The 25,593-nt window shown below is 41.3% G+C and overlaps 1 protein-coding gene across 1 annotated transcript in view; it reads left to right on the top strand.

Moving 5' to 3' along the window:
- Positions 1-15,517: 15,517 nt before the first annotated feature.
- GRIP1 (glutamate receptor interacting protein 1) overlaps positions 15,518-25,593 on the top strand; it is a 658,373-nt gene continuing 648,297 nt past the window's right edge. The window contains exon 1 of the mRNA XM_036455350.2: positions 15,518-15,813. Within this exon, the coding sequence (XP_036311243.1) occupies positions 15,756-15,813 (58 nt within the window). The 5' untranslated portion in view covers positions 15,518-15,755. The remainder of the gene's footprint in view (positions 15,814-25,593) is intronic.

The raw sequence follows: 25,593 nt of genomic DNA, 5'->3' as shown, positions 1-25,593 counted from the left end.
TACAAAAGTTTTAAAATATAATCTTAACTATGCAGACACATGAACTTAAATAAACCAAAGGCTGTCCTTGCAGTGTGTGTCAGAAGACTAAGTAAGCCACAAATACTGAATGTTTGGTTCAAACAGTAATAAGACAAATTCTGAATGCCTTTTTGTTCTTATTTTAACAGAAATCATAATATACTTTAACACTTTCTTGGGAATATTAAACCTCAATAGCCAATAATTTTGAAGTCATTTTCCCATCTAAATAAAATACAATTTATTTATATATGCAATATCTTAAGTAAGATATGATATCTATAAAATATATGAGAACAAAATAGCTACATGGATTTCATCAACCAGGCTTGAAAACTTCTTACTATTGTAAGACACACAACACACACACGCACGCATGCACTCACGCACGCACATGCACGCACTTTTATTGATTTGAGAGAGAAAGAAGAGAGAGGGAGAGAGAGAACATCAACTCCTATAAGCATGGGGGGATTGGACCTGCAACCTGGGCATGTGCCCTGACCATAAATTGAACTGGTGACCTTTCAGTGCCTGGGATGACACACAACCAATTGAGCAACACTGGCCATCACACTTCTTCTGAAGATCTGACTTACCACTACCCACTGCCCAGCACCAAACGAGGTAGCTTTCATTAGAAATTGTTTACTCTTGGGAATGATCGGTACATTCTTTGTCAAAGTAAAAAGGATGTGGAAAAAATGGCTGACCTGATTTAGATAAGAATTATTGATAGTTTCAAAGTGCCAACCCCTCTTTTGTGGAGGCGAAATTTGAAGACAGAGTAAGATGTGTGTGTGTGTGTGTGTGTGTGTGTGTGTGTGTGTGTGTGTGTTCCAGAAAGGTTGCTTTAAATCAGAGATAAGGTTAGTTATTTTACAGGAAATAACTCTGTGTTTCTCCATGGATCGGTGATATTTTTGACCTCTTCAAGAAGCTCGAAAAATAATAAAAATTTCAAGTTAGACTTGCCATTCATTCCAAACTAAAACTGACTTTCAGATCATTATCAGAACAAAAGCTCAGTAAACAAACTTCTGAACCATGAAAAAATAACTCCCAGGCAATACCTCCTAGAATCAGGCAATTCTAGCCTTCACTTTGGAAAAAAAGAAAATATTTCCATAGCATTAAGCCTGTGTCGACACCTCTATTCTATAACTCTGTTCCCTCTTCATCTTAGGAGTAGCATGATATCCAGGGTGGTTCTGAAATGCCAGTTTAGTCTGGAAGACCTCCTTCCCAATGTTTGTTGCTGTTGCTGCATTATGGTCATAATCACTTATAAATAGCTACTGAGTATTATCATGTAGCAATGTGTAGTTTGAGGGATGTGTAAAAAAATGGGCAGAGGAAATGTGGTTTTGCTGCCTACCTTACAGGGGTGGAGCATGAGATTTGGTCCAGAGGCACATTTGGATTCTGATTGGCTAGCAGAAACACCTTCTCCCAACCTGGTTATGCTTATTGGTCTATGTCTTGCAATGAGAACTTGGCTGATACGCAAACCATGGAAATGAGTCCAACCCTTTCAGTCTGGACTCACTGCCCTAGAGGGATAGCTCTGCATGTGACCCATTGCAGAGGTTAAAATGGTGCCCTATCAGCCCATGCACTGAAGAAGGTACAATGAGGAAATGCAAAATTGAATGGGCTAGTACTTCACTGCAACTTTTGACTTTAGTTCATTATTTTGTTACTACTAATATATATAACTAGGGACCTGTTGCAGGAAGATTCCTGCAATAGGGCTTCCTGCTTCGGTCCCTTCTCTCTGTCCTACCTGCTTCCTTTCCTTCTCCGCCTCCCCGCTTGCTTGCTTCTCCGCAGCTTCACTTCCTTCTGTAAGGCTTGGCTTCATTCTAAGTTGGCTTCAGTTTTCACTCTGGCCTGGATATGCAAATTAACCGCCATTTTTGTTGGGTTAATTTGCATAGTCACCCTAATTGGCTGGTGGGCGGGGCTTGTGGGCATAGCAAAGGTGCAGTTAATTTGCATGTTTCTCTTTTATTAGGTAGGATTGTTTTGAGATTTTTGCAAGACTAAGGACTATGCTGTATGACTGTTTCACATGTGCTTTTATAATCATTTGTATGAAAACAATTTTTAAATAAATACCACAATGTTTTATTTACTAGTACTATATGTTTTACTAATGATTGCCTATGCATAAGTTAGTCTTGTCTCCCTAACTATGTGGTATATAACTTAAAGGAAAAGACTGGGCTTACATTTCTTTTGTATTCATAAAACATGTGAAACCCTATAGATATATGCTTCCTTGATTACAACTTGTCTAAAATATTCAATGGTACCATTATTATCTCCATTTTACAGACAGAAAAATTGAGGCTCTACTAGGTTGCTCAAGTTTACATGTAAGTGATGGAACTGGGACTCCAATGCAGTTCTGTTGGATTCTATGCTGTTAGCCATGATATTATTCTTTCTCCCATATTTACACATGTAATGTGAGCCTTCTGTACTTACATTTATATTTTTCAACTTTAAGTTTATCCAGTTTTGAAAAAGAATGATATGGGTCTCAGTAAATACAAATGATTCTTCTCAGAATAGAAGTCAGGCATTCTACTGATATTGCTATCAGAATTCAATGCAATTCCAACATTGAAAATGGAGCTGAAAAAGAAAACTGGAAATGTAATGTTGTAACTGATATTTTGTTCTTTTTGCTGCAGACTTTAGGTGTTTTATTTAAAGAACTGGTTGGAAAACAGTTGTTACAAAAGAATTGTGAGGGCTGGGGTTAGTCTCTGGAGGGCCCCTTCAGTATAGCTGACTCCCCATTCTCTAGGTGGGCAGTGTCTTCCTGCTGCTAGCTTGGGGACTTTTTCTGTCCCCTCTTTCTAAGTCTGCCTTCTGACGAACTACTTTTTGTCTGATTTCTGCTGTCTTTCTGGTTTCCAGTCAATTTTTCCTGCCAAGCTGGCCACTATTTGGTTAAAATAAAATAAACCCACCCGTGTTTATGTCATGATGGACATGAGTAAGTTACTGTCTTACATACCCCAGGCATATTTTAATACGGACTCCAAGAGACCATGGCTTGACCCAAAGATTCTCTTTCTAGGAGTGGAACATGTAATCTCAGAAATAGAAGAAAGAATAATACCACAGCGATCTCACAACCTATAGCATTAAACTTAGAGGTAGAAAAAGAATCATTGCTCAGAAAAGAGCACTGTTTGGTGCCCATGTCAAATGATTGGGATCATTAAACAGATCAAGAGGGGAAAAAAACCACTGTAATAACACCTAAGTCTCCTGACCCCAATCTATGCTTGTTAACAGTATTCCTCCTTTAAAGAATATATGCTAGAGTGAATCTTTTTAAAGGAATTTTTTCCTTTTAGTGTCTCAATAAATCCATAGCTGTAGTATAATCATGAGCAAGAAATTCTAATCTTGGTTTTATAGATATGGCTTAATAAATTATATTCTTATGAGCAACTGTTGAAGCAGCAAAAATTTCTAGTCTTCCATTTCAACTGAAAGCCTTCCTCTGAACAAGCTGTTAGGACACGTTCAGAGATGCCTATCATGGGAACATATCACAGGATAAATTGACTGTGGGAGAAAAAGGCAGAGATTAGTCACTCACAAGTTGGCAGCATAAAGACCAGGTGAAAGGCAGTGCACCAAACTGACAGCCAGGAGGTGAACTGGCACCCAACCTTGGTTTGGGTGGGCATTTATTTCTTGAGTTTTTTACATACTTGTTAATAGAAATGCAAAAGAAAGAAGATTAGAATACAGACTTAAAAAGAGTTTGTTCGTGGTATATTCCTTACAGATTAATTTCTTAATAGAGGAAATAATGGTTAACTCAGTTGGATAAAGTTTGAAACCAAAGACAAGTGAATCCTCAAGCATTAAAGGCTAATTTAATGAGCCCTCTCTTGTTTTGTGATGCACCTGCTTGATTACCTCAGAATACCTGGTTTAGGGTAAATTCTTACTGGACAACCATTCTGACTTTTAAGTGTCCAATGATAAGCAAAATAACCAATCTGCTATTAAGAAGGTTACTTTATTTACTTAGAGCTCCTGAGATAAGGCTTATGCTAGCAAATATTGTTTGCTAACACACTAACAAACTTACTGGTTACCTACCATATTCAATCCCTTCATGGGCTACTGTGGATATTACTGTGTAGGACAGTGGTTGGCAAGCTCATTAGTCAACAGAACCAAATATCAACAGTACAACGATTAAAATTTCTTTTGAGAGCCAAAAATTTTAAACTTAAACTTCTTCTAATGCCACTTCTTCAAAATAGATGTGTCCAGGCTGTGGTATTTTGTGAAACAGTCACACTCATGGGGCCAAAGAGCCACATGTGGCTTGCAAGCCAAAGTTTGCCGACCACGGGTGTAGGAGGATGGTGAAATGGCAGTGATTTTAGCTACCCAAGGAGGTAAAGGGTGAGGCTGACATTGAAGATATTCTTGGAAGCAACAATGATGTTCAAGACTCAACTGCTGGATTTGTCATGCTGGTATTTTGTATTATATCCTTAGTATTTTTGAAATTAACAAGAAAAAATAGATTCTAAAATGTAGTGGTTCATCTCTCAGACTTTATTATTCTGTCCTCACAATGAGCATCACAATGAAATGACTGACTAAGGACTTTGAATACAAGTAAATATAGAAGCTCTATATAACTATGCTTTTCGAATCGTGAGAAAGAAAGAAAAAGCTCCGAGGAATTGTTTATGCTTCCTTTCATCTGAAGTGCCATTTTCTCTGTACATCAGATAACATATTGATTTTAGTGTACTTCAATTCTCAATTTTCCATAAACCATGAAAACCTTAATGACTTCTCCAAAGCTCAAGTGAGAAACAATCAATTAATTTTCCCTGTAGTTCAACTCTGTCAAAATTAAAGTGCTACTTTAATGAATTTTCAGACATTTAGGACCTACGCAACAGCAGTTTAATGCCAAAAGCCTTTCTTTTACCCTTTCAAGAAAAGTTTAAATATATATCAACTAAGTAAAGAGTTCACATTTTAAACTTTGCTATAGACATGAAAATACAACTTGCTTTACATGATGTTCTTCTAGGGTTTAACCCAATACTCAGTTCACAGTAGCTCTGACAGAACTCTTGCAGAATCATCCATAATGCCATAGTCAAATGCTCAGCTACTACCCAGGTGACACCATTCCTCTGTGTTGTGATTTGAAGGATAACAAAAAGGGCTGTCCTATTGTATTTTCTCCTATAGTCTCATCTTACCTAAAATTCCCACTGCTAATAGCATCTCAGACAAATAAGATTTTTTTTTTTTTTTTCTTCAGAGACCAGCAGTACAACTTCCTGGAAGGGAAAAGAGGCTAGGGAACTAACCTGCTCCCCTATGCACAGTGGTGAGCAATAGTTAATTAACATAGAGTAGTTTATCAGATTAGTAAACTGTCACTTAGAGAGCAAAGATTACAACTGGGCCAGGTGCAGTTTGGGGGTAATGGGGGAGAGGTAAGAAGGTCTGTATTTTGCAGTGACAACAGGAAAGGCTCCAGGGAGAAAGAGAACAAACAGTAATGATAGAAAATGGAGTCCTGAGAAGAGTCAGCATTTGAAAAGGTTAGGAGCAGCCTCAATGTAAAATTTCTCCCAGGCTGCTCTGAATCTGACTAGGAGTAAAACACTAGAATCATAATTGGACTAGTGAAATGAGTTTAAAATAGAACTAAATTACAAGCAGAGAGGATGCCCTTGTCCCTTTCATTAGCGGAATACGGAGTGTACTTTGCTGAAGTAAAAGTTCAGGGATGTTGCTTGCTTGATAAAAGTCCATTTGTTTGGGGGCATTAGAAAGTCTGTGACCTGAGATGGTGCCATCCTGGCATCTCATGGAGGGGTCGTTAGGTTTTTTTCCTTTAAATTCCTTTTTGTTTTTCTGGCTTGTTTCTTGTTTTTTTTGTTTGTTTGTTTTTTCACTTGGCTTACAATGCAAAACATTTAATAATTTAGTGAATTTAGGAAAGCTGTCTTGAAGCGCCTTTCACTTGTTTACAGCTTTCTCTTTTCACAAGACTGGATTTGTCAACAGATCTTTTACAAGAGAGGTATTTTTCTCTCATACACAGACTACCATCAAACTCACTAACTTTGCAATCTAGCCTTTTTCCCATTAGATTTCAGGGAGGCTGTCGGCGGCCACCTTTCTTGGTGCCCCTCTAGTCTATTCCTGTTCATTAACATGTTGAAGGCGTTCCTCTGTCTGCCTGTGGATGCTCTGCAGGTACTTCCCTAATGTCAGTCCTTTCTGCTCTCCCTGGGACTGACTGGAAAGAGCAGTGCTAGGGAAGCTTCTGAGTCCAGCTCTGGGGCTTCCTGCTTCTTCGCTCACAGAAAGCAGGCTGGCATTTCTTCTTGGAAGCTGACCTGCCTCATGGTTTCTAGGAGGCTCTCACTAGTATCATTTTGAACTAAGTGCAGTTATTTCTCCCCCCACAGATTAATGCTAATACCCCAGCTACATTGCGTCATAAAGCTTAGGCAAATGGGTGGGCAAATGGAAAAGGCTGATTATTATTCAGGGCATAAAAATAAAAAAAATCAGGAGGCAACACAGTCACCGCGTGCAAGAAAGAAAATCACGTCATAAATCTCGCGTTATTTTCCATTTACATAATCAGTAGCAAATACCACGGGTAGTGCTTAAATAATGTAAATATAAACTAGGAGCGACTCTATCCATGGATCTTAATGAAACATCGTATATAATGAGTGTGGAATAAAAAGGCTCATTGAGTAGATTTTTAAAAGTCAAAGAGAATATAAAGAAACGCTCACACATGCATAATGCCTATGTGCCAGGCACTTCGCCTTCAATACTGAGACTGAAGTTTTCAGCTTGTAAAATTAAATACAAATCCGTAAGGGACCTTTGTAATATAAAATATGGTTTTATTGATTTGAGAGAGAGAGTGTGTGTGGGGGGGGCGGCGGGGCGGGGAACAAACATCAACAGGAGAGAGAATGCCTCAGGTATGCGACCCCCCCTGCGGATTGAAGGATCCATTGGAACCAGCCACTTTTCAGTGCACAAGGAAGACTCTCAACCAACCAAGCTACACAGACCGGCCAGGGCCTTTTTTTTTTTTTTTTTTTTTTAATCCTTTTGGAACATCATACAGATACTGCTCTGAGTTAGTGTTCCTGGGGATTTCAATGGACTGGCTGGTCCGGGCCCCTAGCTAGTGTGGAAATAAATGCTGCTTCGTGTTAAGTTAAAGGCTGATAGATTTGTCTTCACAAAAGGCTTTGTTCATGCTCTTTGCTGGGACTGCCTGCAATTATGATACAATCTATTTGTTTCATTCCAGATGTCCACTTGCTGTTCCTTTAAAGTAGGCAAGTGAACATTATTGAGTACTTCTTATACATGGAAATAAAGAAATTTCTATAAAAGTCAAATTATTTGTAAATGGCTAGTCTGGCAAACCCAAGAATAAAACTAACTTCTCAAATTCAATTTCTTAGTCTATTCACTTCAGAATTGCTCATACATATTCGAACTCCAGAGTAATTGGAAAAAATTCTCAAGTCTTCAACCATTTGTTTTCACTCGTTTTTAAAAACAATATTTACTAAGATTTCCGTCTTAAAGAGCAATACTGCTTTTTAGAAAAATGTATGAGCCGAAACTGGTTTGGCTCAATGGATAGAGCATTGGCTTGGGGACTGAAAGGTCCCGGGTTTGATTCCGGTCAAGGGCATGTACCTTGGTTGAGGGCATATCCCCAGTATGGGGTGTGCAAGAGGCAGCTGATCGATGACTCTCGTCGGTGTTTCTAACTCTCGCTATCTCTCTCCCTTCCTCTCTGTACAAAATCAATAAAATATTTTTTTTTAAAAAAGAAAAATGTATGAAACAGGGAAAAATTCACAGATAATGCTAATACCCAGAGAGAACATGTTTTGATGGATCTCTTCCCCACTAAAAAATAATTGGATTCTTACTTATTAAGAATTACTAATTCTTAATAATTGGATTCATATATATATATATATATATATAGCCAAGTAGGTAATCTATATTAACATCTACTATTATTTTATGTACTATTAAGAATCAAGGGGGGAAACTGACAATGCTATGACACAACACTTAACTACATAGAATTATTATTTTATACTTGTGGAAAGAAATCCTTTAGACATAGTTTTATCAAATATCTTGAGCTTACATAAGTAAAAAGTAAGTGAAATTAACTGGTTAAGTATCCCTAAAATTTTTTTATCTTGAACTTCAACTCTTAGGATTCACTCTGTGATTTACTATTTGATAAATGTGTTTTTCTGCAGAGGCACAGGCAAACTATAAAAAATACTATGATTTTAGATATGTAAAAATATGAAAAACTATGCACCTTAGAACCTATGATATAATATATATGTAACCCTCATTCTTGCTGAGCTTTATGTCATGAGAATTTACTATCACTTCAGGGTTTTACAACAGTTAATATAATTTTTATAAACAATTCCCTATTGTTAAACATTTAGGACCTTTCCATTTTTTTTTGCCATTATAAATAAAGATGTGATAAATATCTTTGAGCATAAGTCTTTGTTCATATCTTTGGTAATTTCCTTAAGAGACACTTCTAAAAATAGTATTAGCTATGTAAAATGATATGCAGTTTTCATTGCCTACATATTGCCAAATTGCTTTCCAAAATGACTGTTCTGTCCCCTAACCAGTAGAATATGTGGGCACACTGTTTTCTAACAAGAGTTTTTTTTACTATTACTAACAGTATGTACAACTTAAATCCTGCCTCAGGACCAACCTACCCTTTCCTTTCATTTATTTTTATTTATCACCTGCCAGCATGATAAATAATTCCTTTCCCTTTTTGGTATCTACTTCTCTTACTGATCCTATGAATTTCAACTAAGAAAGCTCTTAGTCATTACTTAGCCAATCTATACTAGCTGTAGCTAGCTACCTTAATTTTCCCTCTGAAGTCAGTTTGCTTAATCACTTCATTGCTCTACTTTTTTAGATACTCAAAGGACTAAACCTGAATTCATTATTAGAAGTTTTTGTCATGAACATAAAAACCATCCATTTAATTTTCCTGATGAGATACTTATTTATGTCTAGTCATCCATTCCATTAGTCATTTTTGCTCTTGTTCATAATAACAATATATATATATTTAAAAATCATTGCTCTTCATTCTGACCTAAAAGGTTTCTTTTTGAAATGTTGTCAAGCCTTATTGAAATAGGCAAGATTCCCAGCACTAGTATGTTTATGGGCCAGGTCTTCATGATTATTGGAGATTTTTTTTAGAAAATAACAACTCTCTTAATATTCATCTTTTCAGCAAGCACACTGTAATGTGCAATGCTGAATGCCTGTGGCAATGCCAAGAAACCTAGGGACATTCCTGGCCCTATGATAATAACATTAATATGAGAAACTTACTGGATTTTATCTATGTGCCAGGCACTGGTCTAAATGCTGGACACACATTCACTCACTGAATCCATCCAACAATGACACATGACTGTTTTTATTATTATTATTATTATCTCTGTTGTATAGATAAGGAAACAAAGGCAGGGGAGAACAAGTAGTTGCCCAGGATCATGCAAATGAATTTGAACCCAGACTATTTCACTTCAGAATTGACTTAACACATACTTCCCTATAAAAACATAGGGTAAAGTAGGATAGATCACACTTGTATATAAGCTGTAATAAAATATTGTAAATATGAAGATGTGGTAGTACTGGGAGGGGGGATTCAGAGAAATTAAGATTTAAAGAAGTGGTAGAATATGAACAATTTCATTTTGGTTAGACATGAAAATGGGTAGAAATGAAAGTGGATATAGTTCAATGTGGGGGGAAAAGTGAACTCAAGAGCCCAAAACCCCTGGGCTCAAATTCTGACTCCAGCATATAGAAGTTGTAAGGAGTCTTTTCTTAGCCTCAGGCACTCAACCTATTTTATTTTATTTCACTTTTAAGAATATAATTTTGTTTTTTTTCAGAGTGGAAGGGAGGAGAGAGAGAGAGGAACATCAGTGATGAGAGAGAATCATTGATGTGCTGCCTCCTGCATGTTTCCACTGGGGATCGAGCCCACAACCTGGACATAAGCCCTGATTAGGAATGGAACCGTGACCTCCTGGTTCATAGGTCTAATGACCAAATAGATCCTTGCTGGCTGGGCTTAGTTCTAATGAGCAAAGTAATAAATAGTAGAAAAATTTTCAGGAAGTATTGAAGCATTTTGAAGAAAAAAGGAGGGAGGGAGAGGTGGATGTATGTGGGAAGCAGTTGTAGCTAAAGACAAATTGAAAGAGGTATGATGAGTTGTTGGGAGACTTGAGAGAGCAGAAAGATAACTTGTAATTTTACTAAAAGGGAATCAACCACAAGGTTGGCAGGCATATGGTTTTGGAGTAAGAATAGGCTGAGGAAGTGAACCTAGAGGAGGCTATTGGTGTTGTCCAGGTGAAAGATGATAAAGCATGATCAAGGCAATATTCATGAAGAAGACGGAGAGAGGCACCAGAATTATTTCCAAAGTAGATTTGAAAGAACTTGGTAACCAATCTGGGATTTGGAAGTGAGTCAAATGTTCCTCCAATTTTCACCCCAGGGGCCCGAAATGATGATAATGCCTTTTGCAGAGAGAAACTGCAGTTAGTTTAAGAATGAATCACTGCTGAAAACTTGGGTATCAGCAGAATAGATGACTTTTTGAAAAGTCTGATTGTAAAGGGAGAGTTTGAGCATCAGTAATCCTAATGTTAATTTAGAAACATAAACCCCTTTTGAATTAACACTTTCTTTTCTTTAGCAAGACCAACATTAATTATATATTATGGAATCTTCTTATTCTTCTCAGGGACCTTTATTCTCCTTTTGGATTAGGCATTTCTTTGAGAACTTGATGAGAACTATAGACTCTCTTATGTCCAAAAATGTGTGTGTGTGTGTGTGTGTGTGTGTGTGTGTGTGTGTGTGTAGACTTTTCTAAGGAAGTAGCTCACATGATTATGGAGGCTGACAAGTCCCAAGGTGTACAGTCAGCAACCTAGTGACCATGAACCAGACCCAGTCTGAGTCTGAAGGCTGGAGAACGAGGAGAACCAATGGTGTAGTTCCCTTCCCAGGCCAGTGGACTCCAGGCTTAAGGGGATGTGATGGTTCCCATCAAAGGCAGGAAAAAGCTGGTGTCCCTCTTCAAAGGCAGGAGGAATTCTTTCTTACTTGGGGGAGGGTCAGCCCTTTCGTTCTATTCAGGCCTTCAGCTGATTGGATGAGGCCCACCCACATTAGAGAGGGCAATCTGCTTTATTTACTCTGCTGATTTAAATGTTAATCTCATTCAAAATACCCTTACAGAATAATGTTTGACCAAATATCTAGGCATCCCATAGCCCAGCCAAGTTGACACATAAAATTCACCACCATTGCCTCTCTGACTCTAACTTATGTGCCCTGTACTCCTATTTCAAAATACACTCTGCTGTTTTTCTTAGATGTACCTTCATTCCTTACTTGAATGATTCTTGTTAGATTTCTTCTCCTTCCATGTTTTCCCTTTCCCCAGCTACATTCTCCTAACAAAGTTAAACTGCTGTCATTCATTCTGTTTGCTTTCTGCTCTCTATTTTTTCCCCCTCAAGAAGACAAACTATCCAAGGAAGCTTCTTTCATTTTAAATGTTCAAAGAGGATTTGCTGCGAAAGTGAGTTAACAACATCTAAAAGAATCCTGGGTACTCACTAGGAGTGCATATCATGTGTTAAGAGAGTTTTCAGATTTGCTGCATGCCATAAAAAAGGAGTGCATGTTTGGTAGCCATTCTAAAACTTTCAGGTGGTTGCTTAGTATGCAAGTGTGTGTGTTTGGAAAAGTCAATGCATGATTAAAAAAATATTGAGGATGTTTTTAGGCCCTGGAGCCAATCCAGAATAACAGCTGGGATTTTATATCTCCTGGGGGACTCCTCAAACGCATGAAATTCAGTCTCAGGAAGTCATCACACTCTGTTAGAATGAAAGCTCTGTGAGCATAAGACTGGAAGCTCAGTTGTCAGAGTACAAAGGAATTGAAAGGGAGGCTGCTCTATCACATACATTTTCAATTCTTCAGTGGGCTGAGTGCATCCATGTAAGTTTGAAAAGGTGATCTAAGAGCAATATTAAAGCTTTTAGAGTTCTTTTCCTTTTCTACCAGGTGAGAGAGGCACGAGTAGTAAGAATACAATTCTCTTCTCATTACTTTAAAGTTTTAAATAGAAAAGGAAATCAAGCGAGGGCACACCCAGGATTATGTCCTATGGCCTGAGCAATCAACTGTGTACACTGCACAATTAATTTTAATTAAACTTTTAATTCTGTAAACCCAGACTATAAAGCCATTCAAATTGTACAACTAACTTAGAAGAATTTTTGTTTAAAAAAAAAAAAAGGAGCACCGCCAAAACCGGTTTGGCTCAGTGGATAGAGCGTCAGCCTGCTGACAGAAGGGTCCTGGGTTCCATTCCCATCAAGGGCGTGTACCTTGGTTTCGGGCACATCCCCAGTGCAAGAGGGGGCGTGCAAGAGGCAGCTGATCGATGACTCTCATCGATGTTTCTAACTCTGTGTCTCCCTTTCTGTAAAAAATCAATAAAATATATTTTTTTAAAAAGAAGCACCAGTTCTTAATAGAAGTGAGCTAATGTTTAGAAACAGGCATTGAGGTTGTAATTGCAGTTAAAGGACATTGAATTTCAAATTTAGTAAAGGAGAAAAATAATATATCTTATATCCTACTGGTTGGTAGATATCTTTCTCATAAAGGTTCCAATAGTATTACAATTTCCTTGGAATAAATTTGTATATATGACACGTTGTGTATGAGATGACTTTAACAATAAACAAATATATCAGATGAAATTTCCAATGATTAAGTTATCTCTTTTATTTCTGGTTTAATATTATCAAGTGACATAATATTCGTGAGAAGGATTCCTAAGGGCCTATTTCCCCGAGGTGATGGTCTAGTCATAGCCCAGGTAGCCTGCATGAGGTTTAATCCTACCATCATCAGCCATCACTGGCTGAATGCTTACTGTCTCTGGCTCCAGGGATGCAAAGAGGTAAACCATAGTTTCCTCCTGAGAGAGCTTAGAGCCTAACTGATGACTTATATTGATACGTACATACAACTATGATACAAGGTTGGATATTGTTAACGAGTGTTCAGACAATGAGCACTTTGAGGTTGAAAAAGATAGAAATCTATTCTTAAGAGTTTCTTTACCAGTCTCAGTCACATAATCTGTAAAACAATATCTGACCCTAACACATAAGGATGTGTTAATTTGATCATCCAGTACTAAATTGTAATTGTCTTTGATTCCAGGCTTCTAACCCAGAGTCTAACACATTAGTAGGAATTTTGTCTACCTGAGTTAAAATACTATTATTTTTTTACTGATGTGCACTGGAACTCCCTATCAACTGTAATTTGTCAGGACTCAATCTTGGCAGGACAAGCACAACAGCGGAGGTACCTCTACGAGTATAGTCTCCGTCTATGTTTCATTGCATAGGTTTTCTAGCATGATGCTTGTTAGACCACCACAAACACATACAAATGCTATAGAAGACACCATCAAAACAAAAACAAGCATGACCAACGTTCAAAACCTAGGTCTTTGCCTGCATACATACACCAGCTGCCCTGGTTATGGCTGGGTTTGCTCTCTCCTTTGGGGGGAAATCCATGATAAATGACTTTCTCCACGTGAAGGATAGTGGGACCAGATCTGGAAACAAGATTAGGCTAAGATTATTTCAGGACAGAGGGTGGACCATTGAAAGGTGACAGGAGTGACGATCATATGGATTTTCTGAGTTTTGCTTCTCAAAGAATCTGGAAAAAAGATTTGAGCAGCTCAGACCAGATTTCTAAGGAGAACGGCCTGGGATGGTTTGACTCTGCCCTTCGATTCCCTTACCTTTGAAGCTCCTGGGCCTGGGCCTCTCCATTGCTTAGGAGATAGCCACTTGTCTCTGCACCTGGGCATTTCTGTCCTGACAGACAGCCATCCGGCCTAGGGGCAGCAGCAGGAGCAAACATCACCCTGATAAGAGGGCTTATGCAGTGGCAGAGAGAAAAAAAAACCTACGTTGCTGTTCTTTGCAGTTATTAAATTCTCTGGTTGTATGGTGATGTTTCCAAGATTAGAGAGCCAATGCCCGCAGTTTGGGAGAGCAAACTGCAGTTCCGTCAGAGGCCAACATAAGCTGCAGGTCAGAGAGAGTCCTGACAGTGCAGGGGTTGGTCCTCCACAACCTGCACATCAGTAGCTGTCGCCTCAGGGCTGCGAATGCTTCAGTCCACATCAGATTCTTGGGAGGAAAAGACCTAGGTTATCCTGGAGCCAGGACCTCAGCCTCGGAGAAGATGGAGTTCATAACTCTGCAGGACGGTCCAGGTGTCATTTGTAAGACTGTCAGAAGCCCCTCCTAGTATTATTCTGTTGAAACCACACACAGGGGCCCGCCTCTCTGGGCAGACTCTTCCAGGCTCTGCTGTTAAGCTACCCTCCCCCTCCCCCCATTCATTCTTCTACGGATATTTCTAAGAGCTTATGACAAGGGGAAGCAACTCATCATAAAATCCGACCATTGAAACCCTTCTTTATACTTGAAGACGCAATTAAATCTTCACTCCGCCAAGGTCTCCTGGATTCATTGAAAACAAAAGAGAGACTCTCTTCGAGAACGCCCTTCCCACCCCACCAGAACAAGTATTCCGGGAACCATGGCTGGCCATCCCGAAAGTTGCTTTTCCCCTTAGTGGAAGGGCGAAGTTAGAGACTCCATAGCTGCCAAGTGTGGACTTGGGGGAGGGGGTGACAGCGGGGCGGGGCTGGGGGAGCGCGGCGAGGAGGAGGAGGAGGGACCAGAGGGAGGACACTGCCCCCTACTTCTCCGAGGTCGTCGCTGCGGCCGGCGGAGCCGCCAGTTTGGGTCCGGGGAGGGGAGCGGCGTGGGCTGTGCACCGGCGGCGGGGTGCCAGGCCGGGTGCCAGGCTCCGTACCTGCGGCCGCGGGGCGCGCTCCGCAGGCCGCCTGTCCTGCCGCCCGCCCGCCCCGGGCGCGGAGGGTGTGAGCGCGCGCCCCCCGGTGCCCGCCCCGCTCCGCGCGCCCCGCGGGAGAGGCTCCGCCGCCAGCGCCCAGGAGCCCGCAGCCTCAGTCCCGCCGCCCGGAGCTTTGTGCGGCGGCTCCGAGTCCCACCTGCTGGCGGCAGGGAGACAAGGAAGGGGAAGAGAAGGAGGAGGAGGAGGAGGGGAAGAGAGGCGGCGGCCGGAGCCCACGCCTCCCCCCGGCGGCGCACACCTCCCGGGGCTCCGCGGTCCCGGGCGCCCGGCCTGCGCGCCCCCCGCCCCCGGCCCGCCCTGCCTCGCGTCCTCCCCCGGCCGCCGCCGCCGCCGCCGCAGCCCCTCCAGCCCGGCCCGCCCGGTCCGGCCGCCGCCACCCGGGGCCGCCGGCGAGTTTGGGGCGAGCGCGGGGCGCGGGGCGCCGCCTCGATGCGCCCGGGAGCCGCCGCGGCGCCGCAGCCCAGCTGAAGAGCCGGCGCGCAGCGGCCCCGGAGGGCGGGCGGCCGCCGAGAGGGAGCAGCGAGCGGAGGAGAGGAGCCCGGGGCCGCGCGGGGAGCAGCACCATGCCGGGCTGGAAGAAGAACATCCCCATCTGCCTGCAGGCGGAGGAGCAGGAGCGAGGTGAGTGAGGCCGCGGCGCGGGGGCGCGGGGACGGGGGTCCGGGCACCGGCCGCCCCGAGCCCCCCTCTCCCCAGCCCCCTCCGACCTGCCCCGGCCGGCGGGGGAGGGGCGCCGCGCCCACCGGTGCCGCGGGCGAAGCCAGGCGGCGGCGAGCGAACTCGGAGCGATTTCTCCTTTTTGGGGAGGAGAAGGGGGGGTACCGGGGGGTAAGGGGAAAAGGAGAGGGTGCTGCAGCCGCCAACTTTTTGGTGTAGGGTAAGGTTTTTCTGGGGAGGATCGGAGAGGAACTCCAGCGTGTCCGGGCCGGCTCGCACGTGGAGCCCGGAGAAGCAGGGTGCGCAGTGGGTGCTGGGGGAGAGGATGGGCACGTCTGTGGTGCTTGGAGCGACTTTCCAAACTTTCCTTCCCCTCCCGTGGCCGCCTTCGCGAGGTCCCCGCCGGGGGCTGCGCTGGGATGGTGCTCCCCAGCCCAAAGTTGCCGGGGATCCAGGGAGGAGAAGGAGGAAGAGGAGGAGGAGGAGGAGGAGGAGAAGGAGGAGGAGGAGGAAGAGCGAGGGGGCGGGAAGTGGGTGCTGCCTCCGGGCTCCAGAGGGATAGGGAGGAGGAGGAGGAGGAGGAGGAGGAGGAAGGCTATCCCTAGGCCGAGGGTCTGGGGCTGGGAGTGATTGATGCCTCGGAGATGAGCTACTATGGCCCCAGCGCAGTCCTGGCTGTCAGGTTTAATACGGCAAGACTGCAGGCTTTGCACAGTTCCTGTCTGTTTTCTTTGTAAAAGCGGCTCTCCGTGCCTGGTGGACTGGTTAGACCTTTTGTGCTTCAGCCTGACAAGGGTGCTTGCTGGGCACGTTGCTGTTTAAGTGACTTTCGGAGAGAGGAAAGTTGCAGGCCTTTTGCACCTCGGAGGCTTGGTTGGCTCTGTGGAGGTCATCTTCGGGTGTTTGGTTTGTGCCGAGGTTGGCCAGGGAGTAGAGCTCGGTAACCTGGATATGAGTGCACCAGAATTTCCAACGCAGGCCCCGAGGGGCTGGAGACCTGTGCGCCTTGTGTGTCTGCCAGCATCCACAGGGACCCTGGCTGGCAAGGTCCACCAGCCTTATTCCCCTGCTCCGCCCACCCCGGCCTGGCCTGGCTTCGAGGAACATGCTTCCGACTTGGATGGGCTTCAGGATGCTGGGTTTGCATGGGCTGTGGCCACAGGCCGTGCTGAAGTTAATGGTGCTCCCAGGATGAGTAGGCGAGGAAGCAGGAGGCCAGTCTGGTGTATGGAGAAGGCAGAGTTGTCAGGAAAGCTTACTGACGAGTTGGTATGGAGGGTGGCTTGGGTATGGAGCATGCCAAAAGTTTCAGGCTTTTCGAAATGATGTGACTACTGAGCAGCCAATGCATGATTTCCAGTTTTTCTCTAGGTGGCACAACCTGTCTGGCTTATATCCTGTTTAAATGACTCAGGGAATTCATCCCCCTTTAACCACTTCTCAAATAGACATGTGTGTACATTTCCAGCACATTTTTCTGGCCAGCGACTTTGCGTTTACCTACGCAGAAGGCACCCCTTAGGAAATGCTTCAGCTTTTTCATTTAGTGAATCCTATCTTTATAGAGTTGCAAATGGTGGTACCAATAATTTATTACCAGGTGAAAGCACTACACGCAAGTGTTCCGTCAAGCATGGACCGTCTCTCCTATCATCTGAATGTATGCGTTGGTTAAAGAAAATACCGCAGTCCTGGCAAAACATGTCACCAGAATGCTGAAATGGGTAGATTTTGGGGTTATGACAAAATGTATGTCTTTTTAGAAATATACGGTAACTTTGAAAGGTGATCTGCTATTCTGTTTGGTGAAGATAAGACCGAATTTCCTCCCAAATGTAAAAATCTGAGTCAGAAATTGGGTGTTTGGTCTTATCTTCTTTCATAGGAAAAAACAGGGAACCTTTGTTAACTTTGCGTCTTTTTCACTGTGAAAGTTCCTTACTTTTTGCTTATATTATGCAATGCTTTTCTAATTGCTATTGGTTTTGTGTGGTTGTGGTATTCTCTTTGAGGTCCTGCTTCAAGGGTACTGCACAAATATGTGTGTTTAGTTTCTTTTAAAATCTCCTACTTTGTGTTTCAAGTGTGTGTGTGTGTAAAGATACTGTATAAAGATATATTTAAATTAATGTGTATGTCAGAGGACATTGCTTGAGATTGGCTTATACTTTTGAATTTTACTGTAAAGTAATGAGCAATGTTTTCTATTTGCATTTGAAATCAGATTGTATTTACAAATTTAATTGATTCAAATAGTGTTGATTTAAGTTCTTGTTAAATACAAACAGAAAGAGTAAATTATCCGGTTGGTCAGGAAAATAATGAATATAGAGGAAACAAATACATTAAAATAATTTTTCCCCCCAGGAATAACATTGACTAAAAAGTCAATTTCTAATATGTTACCATTAAATTCTAAGGTTGGTTATACTGATATAACCATTGCTCTTTCCACAGTCTCTATACTCAATTTACATTTAAATATTCTAAAACCCATTATGGTGACTACTGTAGCATAACATTTCTTCATGTAGATTTTATTGAGCTAAATCTCTTTCTGACACTTAATGCAAATTGATACAGGCTGCTAGCCTCTTTAAGGACCACATATTTGGACAAGTATTTCTCAGTATTATTCTTTCGGGAAAAAAAAAAAAATGCTGACCTCAACTCAAAAAGATGCAGGGAACCTGCTTTATTGGTATTGCTGCATACAAAGAGAGGTTAGCCAGTCTGTAAAGATTCATGCCATACCTGTACACCATTGATAACTTGGATTCATCTTGAAGAGTTCTGTCAAGATATTGAGTGAATTATTGCTACTGCATCCAGTGCTGAGCCGGGAAACTGTAGCAGATGGGTTGTTGCAGTAAATGCAGTCACTTCCAAAATGGCATGTTATGATTCACTTATGTACAGTGAAATATTAAAATTCAGGACACATTTCTCTGTCTTCCCCCCTTCCCATCCCCCCTGTTTTCTGCCTGAGCTGATGAATCTAATCCATTTAGAAGCCACCTAATACATCTTTGGGTAAATGTTTCAAGGAAGTGAAATGATCTTGCAAACTGTTCTGTTTAACACCCCTTCCAATCAAATTAAATTAAATGATTTATTAGTTGTTTTAATCTTATTAGCTGATCACGTATAATAGGAATATAGTTGTTAAGGAAAATCTCACTGTAAAGGAATAGATGTCTTAGTAGTTAAAAATGCCTTTCTTTTGCCTTGTTGGCGTGCGCGCGCGGGGGCACACACACACTCACACACACTCACCAGGGGAAACAGGTATGCATTTAGTATAGCTGCTCTCCCCCTGGCCTTTCTGTTCTAACAAGTTTTGGAGGTTTACAAGTGAACTTAAAAACTTCCCTTTGGACTGTGTCTGGGGTTTTGCCTCTGTTTTTCAAGTGAGAGCATTTGCATTTCTTTAAATGTAAAGAATTAGCTTTTACAAAACATCTATGAGAAAGCACAGGGGACTGAGATGTGTGCCTTTTTATAGCTTTGGTCTGTTTCATTTTCCGCATCACAAGGAGATCTGGTGACTCTGCCATCACAGTCTGCTTAACAAAAAGTCCAATTTGAAATTTGAGTTTTGACCTCGGAGAACTGCGGGGAAGGGAGAAATAAATAAAAATGCACGGAGAGTCTGCTGTGTGTCGGGCACTGTGATCCACATTTCACAGGCATTATTTGTTACAACCTTACTGCATACCTGTGAGGTAGGTATTACTATTATTTATTCTGATACATGAAGAAACAGATAATCAGAAAAGGAGGAAAAGTTGACTGACGTTGCAAAGCAGAGTTAGGGCACAGTTTCTAAAGAGATAACTTAAAAGAAGTTACATTTCCTGAGATAAAGTTTTCCGATTATATCAACATTGTAGCATCATATGCTGTTGTTGTTTTCCAACAGAATTTTAATAAACTGCCACCAGATCTTTCATTAGAAGAGTTTTTCAGTTACATATCTATCTGGGAGAAGTTTCCACAGTCTGTTTTGGGTATTTAACAAACTGACTTTGCTACATAGCTTTACTAACTCTAACCCTAAGCATTGGAACACCAACGTATTTTTAAGTAGTTATTTGACCAAATTTAAAGAAACTCATTTGAGAGAGTGATTTTTCCACCAAAGAGTTGACATAACCACGTGGTTTCCCCATTTGTCATGAAGGTAAGAATGAACAAGAATTAGGTATTCTTCCTCACTGCAACGAACTGGGAAAGTACTATATTGTTAATAGCCATTGTGCATGTGCTCTTTTGCCAACATTTTATTTAATTAAAACCATCCATCTGAACGCTCAGCCTATCAGGGGGCCCAGTGGCCAAACAAAGGGACTTCAGAAGCTGCTTTCTTCCGTGGCAGCCTGCTTGGTTCTTTCGTGGAGGAAAAGAAGTATCGCTGTGATCCGTACTGGATATTAAAAAACTGAATATCGAAAAGTTTTAAGACTGTTACATTCAATGCTGGTAATGGCTAATGGTGGAAGGCACTTAGGATTTGATTGGTTTATTTCCAGTTAAAATATAGTAATTTAGTAATACAACACACAAAAGTAATAGTAATACAAAGTAGCACATTTAACAGAACGCAATTCAAACGCCAAGGCAAAAAACCTGGGCTTGCATGTCTTGTTTTATCTCTTATGAAAGTGTATTTCTTCTTAAATTTGAAGGTTTCCTAAATATAAAAATTTATCAATACAGATCTCCTCATTCAAGAGAACTATATGGGCAGGCATGTTAATGGCCAAAGGGTGCTTTCCGTTTTATGGGAAAGTTGACGCTCTTTAAAAGTACCTCCCAATTAAAATTTACCTAATTGACTTTCTTACTGCCTTTCATTTCAACAGTGGTTAAACTTTAAGCACCAAAATCAGGCGTTGAATAGAATGGGGAGACGTGGCTCCCATCCTAGATAGATTCCTTAGCCCCCTTCAGCGGAGAGGTGGACCACAAAATATTTGATGTTGAACAGCTGTGTATTTAAATCCACATAAGCACTTCCTAGCTCCATAGTATTTTTACTACTCAAAGCCATTGCAGTCTCCTCTTTATGATGAGGACAAGTGATATCTACCTCATGGGAGGATTAAATGAAATTGACAAATGTGGGGGGGGATTTATGACAGTACCTTGCATATAGCTCAGGGCTCAGTAATAACAACTGCCTTTATTTTTATATCTTGGTCTAGATCTGTAAACCCAACACCTCAAGGTGATGATGAAATGATACATTTTTATTATTTAAAGACTTCATAAACTAGTAAAAAAAAAAAAAAAAGGTCAGTGTTTTATGAAAAGCTACACTCAAACACAACTTTATAAGACTACGGTGTTGGATATATTCTGGTCCAACTCTCTCACGAAGAAGAAGAAACTCCAGTGTAGAGAGAAATGTGTCCAAGGCCACATTTCATACATAAGTAAACTGGCCACTACCTGGGGAGGAGTTTAGTCTGGAGGGGATGTGAGAGCTGATGTTTTGGTCATGGCATGTCCCAAAGCACTTTGGAGTAAAATATTTCAGGAAAGACTACTCATTTCTTTGGGGCTGAAATATAGAATATGCACATGCATATTGACTGTTAAATATGAGCACACTTTTCCAATGATGGGAGAAGGTGAGATCAGAGAGCCAGCTCTGGAAGGACTTTGAATGCCAGATGGAAGAGTTCATTTGTATCCAGCAGGTGATGAGGACTTAAAGACTTCAAGGGAGAAGTGAAGGGATCAGATTTGCATCTTAGAAAGGTCACCTTGGCAGCAAGGGGGGAAGATTGGAAAGGGAGCGACGGGGGGTGGAGTTAGGACCTGATAGAAAGCTTCTGCCTTGTTTCAGGCCGTGAAGAGATACTGAGGAGGAGGACTTGGTGAGCAGGTGAACGTAGGAAACATGGAGGGTGTAGGTCTCTGGTATATTATAGATAGCGATTAGAGTCCGAGTTGTGTCATGAGGCCCAGTGCCTGGTATTCTTTTCACCCCATAATGAATGGCCTTTCTTCTTTTAGAATATGTTTTTATTGATTTTTAGAGAGAGAGGAGGGGAGAGGGATAGAGCGATAGAGACCCTGGTGAGAATCATCATCGATCAACTGCCTCCTGCACGAGGCCTGCAACCTGGGCATGTGTCCTGACTGGGAATCCAATTGTAACCTCTTGGTTCCTGGGTTGACACTCAGCCACTGAGCACCACTGGCCGGGCCATATTGCCTTTCTTTTTCCTCTCCTCCCTAAATCTTTGTAAGGGGAAAAATGGAAACATAATTTGGCAGAATAATGTAAACACAGAGTACCACCAAAGTGATTGGGTACCAAGCTCGGTCATGATGATAGTTTAATGGACACTAGTTTCTTTTAATTATATAAAATTCATTTACTATCTAATCCTAAAGGAAACATAATTATTATCCTGTGCATTTATCTCCTAAAACTAATTTGGAATTTTAAGTGATTTTTTTTTTAAAGAGAAAAGTAGTAATTATTTTATACAAATGTCTTCCCTAGTAATAGAATTAGGTAGATTTAAAAACACACACACAGTATTAATAAAGTTTTAAATATTTTTTTATACTGGACTCAAGATTAGAGAACCAGGATTAAACTTCTCTCTTAGCCATGTTCCTGATTATTGGGTCTGGAACTGCTTCTCTGAACTGCCCTCATCTCATCTGTGACATAAGGATGGTTCTTGATATACCAGTCTCCTGTGGTTATGTTACTGGTGAAAGTTAGTATTGTTACATGGTTATGTTACAAAGGGAGGAAGTTGCTGAAAGACCGAGATTCTTAAAGTACATTTATCTATAAGCTGGTGGTTTCTGGATGGAGGCATTATTTGCATAACTTCTGTTTCGTAAACTGGAATTTTTCATTAAAAAATCCTAACTCTTAGTCTTCCAAAATGAAGTTCAAATATATTATGTTTCCCCCAGGCCTCTATTTATAATAAAATAACCCAAACGATGCAAATTATAATAACATAGCTTCACAGTTCCTCAAGGCAGCCTCCTTCTTGGCTCTGCCTGGAAAAGTCCAGCTCATTACTCCTGTCATTTATGTCCTGCTTCGCTCCAGTCCAGACTTCTTTACTTATAAAACCGAAATCATGGGTGGAATCATTTCAAGGGAGATCTCCTCTGCCAACTTTTAATTTTATTATGTGATTTAAATATGTACTAATATAAAACCAGGTATAAACTCATGATGGTCATAGCTCTCATCCAAACACAAAACCAAAACAGATTTTGCAAATGAAATAGCAAAACTGCCACAAAAAAAAAAACAACCAGTAACTTTCAAATTAACATTTATTTCTTGTGACTTAATATTGTTTGCCTGACATTAAATTCTCTCTTGCATTGTGAATATGGTACTTGCTGCTATGGAAAAGAATACTGTCTTTTTTCTTTTCTTTTCCTAGTTGAATGCCTATTAACCTTGGCTTTAACAGCAGGTTGTCACTTGGTCTGTCCGGAGCATGTGCATACCTTTTACATACGAAGACCTCCATTCTCATTGGTCTGTTTTGCACCACTGTGATCCTAAATACATTGCCCAGTATGGTGCTGCAATTGGTGGCAGTGTTAGCATACTATATTTATACTATATTTGTACTTCTTGAACTATTTGTGCTGGAGTTTTTTTTTTTTTTTTTTAAACCCCAGTCTGGCATGTAGTCCTGTACATAGTGAGTGTACCATGTGCAACTTCCACCTGACTCTGGTCACACCTGTACTTGTCTGTGTCCTTTTCAGTGAGATGAGCTCATACATCACAGACTTAGGAATTGGGGCAATGTCTTATTGCTGCAGGAATTTCTAATCACCTACCTTCATTTTCAGTACTCATGTAACCATGAACAGGTAATAAACAGTTTTCTGCCTCGTGTTGTCCACAGGTCACACTTTGAATAGTATTGGATTGTAATACGTTTATGTAGCTGGGGTTGGTGAGAAGAGTTCAGAAGGATGTGTGTGTATAAAAATGTACTGTTAAGATGTATATAATTTGCCGGGACCGGTTTGGCTCAGTGGATAGAGCATTGGCCTGCGGACTGAAAGGTCCCGGGTTCGATTCCAGGCAAGGACATGTACCTTGGTTGCAGGCACATCTCCAGTAGGGGGTGTGCAAGAGGCAGCTGATCGATGATTCTCTCATCGATGTTTCTAACTCTCTATCCCTCTCTCTTCCTCTCTGTGAAAAATCAATAAAATATATTTAAAAAAAAAAGATGTATATAATTTATTTTCTATAGCTGCTTTCACCTTATCTTCAAGAGTCCATTCCCACTGAAGATGGAAAACACCTGATGATGGACCTGGGTGTATTATGCGAAGTGAAATAAGGGGCCAGAGAAAGACAACTACCATCTGATTTCACTCATATGTGGAATCTAATGAACAAAGTAAACTAACAAAATAGAAACAGATTCATAAATAGAGAACAGATTGACTGCTGTCAGAGGGCCTTGGGTGAAAAGGGTGAAAAGATGAAGCAATAACAAAACAAAACATAAAACCCCAGAGACACCCTGGGTGGGCCAGTTGATTGGAATATTGTCTCATACACCAAAAGGGTTGCAGGTTTGATTAGAGATTGGGGCTCATCCCTGGGTAGCGGGTTCAGTCCTCCATCAGGGTGCATATGGGAAGCGAATGACTGATGTTTTTCTCTTCCATCCATGTTTCTCTCTCTTCTTTCCTTTCTCTCTAAGATAAAGAAAAAAACATATCCTCAGGTGAGATTAAAAACAAAAACCTCACTGGCACAGACAACAGTGTGGTGATTATCAGAAGGAAACAGTGATTCTCAACCTTTCTAATGCCGAGACCCTTTAATACAGTTCCTCATGTTGTAGTGACCCCTAACCATAACATTATTTTTGTTGCTACTTCCTAACTATAATTTTGCTACTGGTACGAATCGTAATATAAATATCTGTGTTTTCTGATGATCTTAGGCGACCCTGCTAGCTGTTCTAACCATTAGGAGGAGGTAGAAGAATGTATGAGGGATAAATGGTGATGATGGAAGGAGTCTTGACTTGAAGTGGTAAAAAGCAATGTAATATACAGATGATGTATTATAGCATTGTACACCTGAAACCTATATAATTTTAACTAATGCCACCTCAATCAATTCAATAAAAAAAGGGGGAAAAGATCACATTAGTCTAAGGTTTAAAAACTCTTTGGTTGGTTCTCTTATTTCTCAAGGATTTCCCCTTTCCTCACTCGCAAGATGGCATTCGGGTGAAGGGAAAAGCTTCTTATTCTCATGGCACTGGGTGAAGGGCATTTTGTTCATTGTGTGACCCTCACTGAGTCCATTGCTCTGCGCTTGGCACACATTGTGACTGGGCATAGTGCCCTGGTTCCAGTGAAATGAGCCTGTTCCCATTCGGTCTAGTCACCTTGGAGCTGGTTTGGACTTCCTGGACCTAGCCGTTGTGTCTGGCAGTACCTTCTGCAGACATGACCCCTGCATTGCTCCAGTGCCATGGTGAGTGAGTGCTGCCTGTGGTAAGAGGGACCATGCTAGGTGATGAGGGCTACGGGTCACAATATTCACTAATGGTCTGAAGGCTACACAGGTGTGAGTTTTTCTGTCGGTTTGCTCTTGTCAAGGAGCTTGAATTCTTGTAGGATATCGGGCACTTACATGTGATCTTCTGTCCCCCTCTCTACATCCCTCTTTCCCTTTCTCTGTTGTTCCAGATATCCGGAGTG

Source organism: Pipistrellus kuhlii, unplaced genomic scaffold, assembly GCF_014108245.1.
Source record: "Pipistrellus kuhlii isolate mPipKuh1 unplaced genomic scaffold, mPipKuh1.p scaffold_m20_p_3, whole genome shotgun sequence".
Classification (NCBI taxonomy): domain Eukaryota; kingdom Metazoa; phylum Chordata; class Mammalia; order Chiroptera; family Vespertilionidae; genus Pipistrellus; species Pipistrellus kuhlii.
The sequence above is the reverse complement of the archived record's forward strand: the minus strand, read 5'-3'. Positions and strand labels throughout refer to the sequence as shown.